The sequence below is a fragment of the Bison bison genome, unplaced genomic scaffold, assembly GCF_000754665.1.
Source record: "Bison bison bison isolate TAMUID 2011002044 unplaced genomic scaffold, Bison_UMD1.0 scf7180017864363, whole genome shotgun sequence".
NCBI lineage: Eukaryota > Metazoa > Chordata > Mammalia > Artiodactyla > Bovidae > Bison > Bison bison.
This window is the reverse complement of record NW_011494935.1, coordinates 5,387,230-5,395,602: the sequence shown is the minus strand read 5'-3', so window position 1 is coordinate 5,395,602 and position 8,373 is coordinate 5,387,230. Positions and strand designations below refer to the sequence as shown.

Below are 8,373 nucleotides of genomic sequence, written 5' to 3'. Positions count from 1 at the left end.
AAAATACCAGAGTTTGTTTAGGAAAACACAAACTATTTTCCTGCATCACTGGATAACAGCTTTTTGAGACAAACATTGCTCAAAACTTGGGTATGGATCCCAACTGTCTTATTTGGTAATTATGACGACAGGTTTATGCCATAGTATTCTAAATGTGGTTAGCCCATGACCTGTGGATTCTGGATGCTAATTTTAAATATCTCTGAAATTCTGTCAGACAAAAGGAGACTTCAAAAATACCTTCTTCATAAATATTTATCTCTAAAATATCTGGGAAGTAATGAAAGAGACTAGAATTTTCATAGGGAGTATGAATGGACCTCTTGTCATTAAAGCCCTTACGTAGTATGCCTACAAATATATTGCTACAGTATAAATGAAATGTCATATTACTCAATAAAAGCTAGTTCCTGTACATTCTTTCATGTATTTTTATATTTAATGCTACATATGGTACAACACTTATTGAAATAGTTGGTATCAGCAAAGATAGCAGTAATATACAGTTGATTTTCTAGCTCCCACTAATGCTTTTCCATTTTCTTTTTATATTATAAGAGCCTAAAATAGGGAAAAGTGGGATGACTTGAATGGATAACAACTGATTCACTACTGTACATGGGACAACAGTTTGAATTACAAGCTTTCCCTACATAAGTAGATTTTATACCCACATATTGTAAATTCCATCTGATTCCTTCAGACTGTTCTGGTCTTAAATGCAGGCTGTAAAAGTATTTCCATAGCATTTAACAACATTCTAACAGCTAAGAGCGGTGAGTCCTACACAATATTTTAAGAACACAACTTTTAAAAAAGTAAAAAAATGTACAATCTCATGCTACATATTTACATATATAATTTATATATTCTATATTTGTTTATTAGTCATAAATTTCAATCTAAAGCTTTTAATGTACTGTTATATAAAATAATACATTCAACAATTCTAGAGCTTGCAAAATATTTTTGCCCCTCTAAAAACATCTTCAGAATGAAAATCAAGTGATTACTGGATGCATGTGTTATCTGGATATAGAGAGGGTGGAAAATAAATATTTTAAAACTGTTCTATCTAAATTTATTATTAATTTTTTTTTTTTAGTTTTCTTGAGTGTATATATCTGTTAGAATGATTCCTCATTGAGTCTACTGGTAAGAGCTCAGATGACAGTAAAGCAGCCTATTTAAAGCATTTGTCTCCATTGGATTAAATGTGCTCTTACTGTGAGACACTGCACCTTTGCCTATGCAATTTCCATAAATTTGAAAATAGCATTTAACAACAAAATAATGCCCTAGGTGTTTCTTAAAAGAGAAAGAATGGGGATCTTGAGCTTTGGAAACAAACTGTTAAAGCTATACATAGGTTTAAAATACAAAACAGAAATGTGAGAAACACATCATCATCTGTGCAATAAAGACATAGATTTTTTTAAATGTTTCTTCATTAAACATTATATTCTTTTAAACACCTTCACATAAAAATATTTTTTACATATACAGTATCTTTTTTTTTCTAGAATATTTGGAAATATATATCTACAAATGACCTGGAGTTAAGTTGGATTTTTCTTCTACTTTTCCTCCTATCTTTGGATCTACTTCCCCCTCCTTTTCTCTCTCTTCCCTTCTGTCTCCTTCTGTCATGATTTTGCTCTCTGGCTCCCTCTCTCAGAATCCCGTCTCTCAGCTGTATGCTCTGATCTGCTCCGGACGGCCAGACAGGGGTCTGTTGTTCTTATATGAATTATGGAAATAAGGAAACCTTCAAATTCTCTAAGACAGAGGCAATAAAGCAGATGGGAATTACCACGTTGAGAACAGAAAGCAATTCCCAGTGCAGAGGACTGAGCAACAGAATATGGTTGACAGGACCTATTGATGGGGGGTGGGGGCTTTTAGCTGAGGCTCTCTGTTTAAATATGTTGCCCAATAGACCAAGTTAAAGATTCCGAATAACAGCGGGAAGGCTATTCTTGACAGTCGGTCAATTTTGCTGACACTGTTAAAGGTTTTCTTCGGTTCTGGTGGTTTTGTTTCCGGCTTGACTTCTTTTGGTTCTATGGTTGCACTTTTAGCAATGGTGGCTAAGCCAGGGTCACCCCTGGCCAGATTAGGTGTGTAGCTGGTTGCTGTTGGAGCATAAGTGTTGTTTTTCTTAATAAGAGGGTCCTTCACTTTCTTTGGCTGTAAAGGAAAGAGTTAAAGTATTTTGTTTAGTAAATTGTGGGAAGCAAGTTTATAAGTTCTTGAGCAAAGTGACCTTTACTTTAGAACTCAAACAAGTGCTTTATTTAACATCTAAAGAATGGAATTTATGACAGCATTTTGGGAATAAATGTAAAACGCAGACACAAAGGTCTAATTGTAAAATTGACAAGTGACCTGGTGGGACATTTGGTCCAAAATGTCCATAAGACAGTTGGTCTGTGAGACATTTGCTTTACGTCAATGGTCCTTGCAATTTGGTCCTATCCAAAATGTCTTTGAGCATACTGGATCCATGACAAATGGTTTTGGACAGGACCACATATCAAAGTCCTTTGTTATTGTTCAATTGCTAAATTGTGTCCAACTCTTTGTGACCCCATGAACTACAGCATGCCATGCTTCCCTGTTGTTCACTATCTCCTAGAGTTTGCTCAAACTCATGTCCATTGAGTTAGTGATGCCATCCAACCATCTCACCCTCTGTCACCCCCTTCTCCTCCTGTCTCCAATCTTTTCCAACATCAGAGTCTTTTTCCAATGAGGCATCTCTTCACATAAGGTGGTCAAAGTATTGGAGCTTCATCATCCATCCTCCCAATGAATATTTGGGGTTGGTTTCCATGGACCAAATGTCTTATGGACATTTTGGACAGCACCTAATGTCTACTAAACCATGATGACTCTAGATAACAATACTGTATCATATACTTTAATATTGCTGAGACTAAATCTTAAATGTTTTCACCACAGAAAGGACTTTGTGACCAGTTAGAGATAGTAGCTAATACTATGGTGGTAACCAATTCATGATATATAATATATCTAATTAATTGCATTGTACACCTTAAACTTACACAATGCTATGTGTCAAATATCTTTCAATAAGGCTAGGGAAAAATGCAGACAAATATTTTCCAGGCTTTCCAATCAAAAAATGGGGTCTATTTCCCCACTTATTACATCTAGACGTGTGACTCTGGCAGAGTGATGCTGTGCCAGCTTAAGATCCTATCCTCAGGAAGCTTTGCAACCTCACTCTTTACCCTCTGGAAACATGCCACAGAAACATGAAGCATGGATTAGACACTGAGGGACCAGAGACTATGTTCAGTGAGAGATCCAGCCAGCATGAGGCCCCATACATGGGAGAAAGGCCATTGTAGATTTTCTTGCCCTGGTGCGGGAACTACGTCAGTGAGCCCATGTTCGACTAATAGAAATAACCTCAGGTTTTTCCTAGCCTCAAATGCTTGGTTACTGTTTTAGGTCACTAAGTTTTGGGGCAGTTTGTTTTGCAGTGATAAAAAATTTATGAGCCAATTATTTTTTGCTCCTTCTCCTCAGGCTTCCAGTGCACAAATGACAAAGCAGGGTCAGTCAGGATATCCTGGATTCGATTTTTGCTCAGTGTTACCTGCTCACTAATGTTATCTGTGTGGTAATTGATAACTGCAGCTTTTCTTAGTTTCTGTCATATAGACACTTCTCAAAAATAAAGTAGGTCATTGTTCAGAGCTATGTGGTCTGATATAGTTGCATATTCTTTAAGAAGTTAGTATTTAATTTAGCAGTTAACTGTACGAGGGTGGATCTTAAGAAGGCCACTATATATTCACTTGAAAATGTGATGCCCTATTGGAATTTCCTTTTTATTTTCAAGTATACCATGTCAGACATCAAAACTTTAACTCTCCTGAAAACACTTTATCTAATTACAGGAAAAAAAAAAATGTATCCTCTCTGAATGTCAGAGTGAGATCTGGATTACATTGTGTTCACATTCCCTGTTTTAAGCAAATCAAACTGGCAAAGCCCTGTGGAAGATTTTTACAGAGACAAAAATACATTTTAGAAAATATCCTCTTTCTTAATAAGATGCCAGATATGGGCATAAATGTATTATTTATGTATATGTAGATGCCTATATACATATGACTACACCTATATCTATATATGTACACTGAATAATGTGAACTGTAGATTGATAGAGATTGAAATATTTTATTTGAGACAACACTAAAAGACTAGTACACAGTCAGAAAGAAATCTAAACTCAAATATGAGATCACCAACACCTCAATCCAAATTCTATGCTTTCCAGATCAAGTTCAATTCATCTAACAATTCATTAACAATTGCAACTGACAAGCTACAATCAGAAAGACACTGGCTTCTTGCAGCATGCAAAGAAAGGATTAGGATAGAAAAACAACTTTTCCCAATGTTTGCATTTCATTTTTCAGTTGCATATCACTAATGTTTGTGTATCATTAGTTCTGAAGAACTTTGGTAGAGTGTACCACTAATTCTAAGATGTGGATTTTAAAAATGTCCACAGCTATGATTTTGGGCTATGTCTCACAATTTGTAGTGTCTTATGATCACACACCTTCAGGTTCACTGCTTTCCTTTGGGGTTGTCCTTCTGTTCTAGGACAAATGGAGGCCATCAATGGCTAAAGTAAGTATTGGACAAAAACTCTGTTTCCACTCTCTCACCTCTCTCTCCATCTGGTAAGTGCAGTTTCTTTTGTCTTGTTTCCTCTCTACTGATCCTGAGACAAGATTCTTGGTTTGGAAATTCAGATATGCTTTTTATACTAAGTTGAGGATGTGTCAAGGCAAGGTGAATTTTTAGGACCTGGGTCTGGTCCATTTTGGTTGGTATAGCATACCCCACACAGAACTTCCTTTGCTTTGAGTATTCAACAGATCCACCTGTGGCTGAATGGTAAATCTCAAAGAGTTTTTACTTGGCAGCATATGTTCTTTCTTATGTACACATAAACTAGTGGTACATCTTAGAATCAGTAACACTATAGATTCTATTAAATGTGGTAGATGTTTCTACAAAGGATCCTCTTTTCTAATATATTCATGGAGCTGTGGGAAAAACATCATTAAATGAATTTCTTTACTGTAGACCCTCTCAGACTCTCTAATATACTGTGACTCTGTGAGAGTATTCAGTATTTTTCAAGTATATTTGACAACATAACTATTTTTAGAGACTGATTCAGGACACTAGTACTCTTCATTTGCTGTAGAGAAATTCCTCCTAGGTTACTTCTAGATGCCTTAGAACCTCTGGGACTCTGACTTTGCCTTTCTTTCCACCATCCCAAGACTTTCTTGCCTTTTGACATATTTTTATTTCAAACCCCAGAATCAGAAATATCCTCCCCAACCATGCTTTAAAAGTCACTCCAAAATATGTTCTAACAGAAGAACAGTGATATTCTTGACTTGCTAATTTTCTACAATGAAGAAATTTTGTGAATTCTGTGTTGTGATTCTTAAAGCAAACCTCTCTTTTGGAAAAAGAAAATATGTTTCCTGACCTTTACTTTAGTGAAAATTAGAGATAATGCATTTTGTAAGCTCAATTCAGTTGAGTCATTAAAGTAATAACATTTAGGACCAAAGTTATTAGGACCAAACACCCAAAAAACTATGATTTTCAAGTCACAAAAATTATAATGGCATAATTGCTCCCAATATCAAGTTTGTTAAAACTGTTCTCACATTAATGGGGACCATAGGAAACCATGCTTGAATAGAAATGTTTACCTTTGTGTTTCTCCTTTATTTCCTTCCCTTGACTCTGCACACCTATCCACAGAAACAACCTCCTTCCTTAGCAGTGAGGAAATTCTCACAGCACTTAATCATTTATGACATAAGAAAAAAACAATCTTCTTTACCCTCTCTCTGCATCCTTCAGCCATTCCCCCAAGCTCACACATTACATCTTACAGGTTTAAAAAGACATAATGGTGCAATATCACAGGAGATATTAAAGCATTTACCTTTTCTGGAACCACACTTTTCCCATCCCATGCATAACCTCTCTTGGTGAAATAGTTTACTGTGGCAAACTCGATCAGAGCTGAGAATACAAAGGCATAGCACACTGCAATAAACCAATCCATAGCAGTTGCATAAGCCACCTTAGGGAGGGAATTTCTGGCACTGATACTCAAAGTTGTCATGGTGAGCACAGTTGTGACTCCTGCAAAGAAAGAAAGTTAATTTTTAGGTTCATACTATAAACTTTCATCACTGAAGTCACCCTACTTGTATAAAATGAAACACACACACACAGTATGTTTTCCAGTTCATCCCGTTTGGTTTGGGATGGGTGAGTTTTAATTTAATCCCAATGTAGTTTGTAGTTCATAGTATGGCAGTACTGAAGGGCAGTTCTTGGAGGGATAAACTGCTCTGCTATTGAGAAGCCATTAATAAGATCGTGAACTCCCTTAAATAGGCATCTTGAACACAGTGCCCTGGTGAGGAAAGGAAATAATATTCCTTCACTGTCCCCAACTCTAGGAAAAAGAAAGCAGAGATTGTCACTGTCCAGCATCCATAAGTAATCACTGAATCCTCAGCTCTGTTTAATATTCTACAGAGATAGTGAAGGACAGGGAAGCCTGGCATGCTGCAGTCCATGAGGTCGCAAAGGGTCAGCCACTACTGAGTGACTGAACAATCCTTGAATATATAAACCATAAAACCAATAACTTTTTGATAATTGATCATCAACAGATAACTAAATTATCTTCGGATAATGTTTTGTTATGTTATTAACGCTTTGTCTTTTATACTATTTTTCCTGATTCTTGAAATAGCTGCTCTTTTGAAGAAATTATTGAAATAAGTCTCAGGTGACTTGCTTGAGGTCACATAGCTCAGAAATGGCAAAACCAAATTTGTATACATTCATCAAAGTCTTACTCTTTCTGCTAATGCTGCTATATATCTTCCCTGATCTATGAATCTATCCCAACTGATTAAAATCACCTCTATTCAAAGCCATTTTCAAGTCAGTTGCTTTCAGTTTGCTTGTGTGCTCAGTCGCTTCAGTCCTGTCTGACTCTTTGTGACCCTGTGAACTGTAGCCCACCAGACTACTCTATTAGATTTTTCAGGCAAGCATGCTGGAGTGGGTTGTCATGCCCTCTTCCTGGGGATCTTCCCAACCCAGGGATCGAACCCATGTCTCCTGCATCTCCTGCACTGCAGGCAGATTCTGTTACCACTGAGCCCAATTATAGGAGTTTGTTTTGAAGGATGACATTCAATAATATCCATTTAACAAGTTAATATTTTCAACCTACTATATATGATGCAATCTATGAGTTAGAATACTGTAAGTCTCCTTTTAAGCCATTTGAAAATTTATGGAAAAAAAAAATCACAGGAACCCAATAACTTAGACTGCATGGTGTGGAAAAAATCTTAACCTCTTCCAGTAGCTAGTCCCTCACTATTTATTAACTCTATAGCTTTGAACAAGTGAGTTAGCTCCTAAGGACCTCAGTTTCCATAACTGTAAATGTGGTGACTTACACTTCATTCCCTTGGTCGGTGTATATCATTGTTGAAATTCCAAGAAAGGAAAACTTTTACACATTCATAGGGTTAGAGGAATAAATATAATAATATGTGAAAGCATTTTAAAGATAAGTCAATTATTGCCACAGAAGATATTGTCATCCCATCTGTCTAAAACTCATACCTATGATTCCTCTTTTGATTAATTTTAGAGAATCAGTAGGGTCATGCAGCTGGTAGGCAGCTAATTTTTCCAAGGCAGTTTAAAGCATCCAATATTCCCAGTTTTCCATGAATTTCAAGGTAATTTATCTTTGCAGCTCTATTAGGTAGTGATAGGATTAATAACACTGAGATTTTCAGTATGTCATATTTCTGATACATGGTCACAGTTGTAGGGAATAGACTTACTATGAGCTTTGGAGGTGTTGCAGGACATTTTGGGGCATTATCCATATTACATATTAGCTGGGAAAAAGCCCCCAAATTTACATATTAACTTGAGCAAAGAGCAAAGTAATTAAATGTCAGTATTTGGGGAACAGAGCAACCCAGTTTCAAGCCCCAGCTCTGTAATTGCTGAGTGACCTTGGGAAGTCTGTCTCACAAGTCTGAACTTCTGGAGTTTTTTTGTAATTATTCCCTTGTAATTTAATTTGAATAAGTCTAACTCAGAGGGCTATTGTGAGTATTTAATAAAATAATGTAATGAAGTATTGAGCCTGATACTTACTAAGGGCAAAGTTAATAACTTATTATTGACAGCTTCACTCCTTTTGGATAAATCCCTGCTAAAGTGAATTCCATTTTTTTATTTTGT

General features: G+C 36.2%; 1 protein-coding gene across 2 annotated transcripts in view; it reads right to left on the bottom strand.

The window, feature by feature from the left end:
* Positions 1-1,023: 1,023 nt before the first annotated feature.
* GABRA1 (gamma-aminobutyric acid (GABA) A receptor, alpha 1) overlaps positions 1,024-8,373 on the bottom strand; it is a 56,423-nt gene continuing 49,073 nt past the window's right edge. For both annotated transcript variants that reach the window (XM_010855337.1, XM_010855338.1), the window contains exons 9-10: positions 6,023-6,225; positions 1,024-2,190 (exon numbers count right to left, since the gene is read on the bottom strand). In XM_010855337.1, coding sequence (XP_010853639.1) covers positions 1,879-2,190; positions 6,023-6,225 — 515 coding nt within the window. In that variant the 3' untranslated portion in view covers positions 1,024-1,878. The remainder of the gene's footprint in view (positions 2,191-6,022; positions 6,226-8,373) is intronic.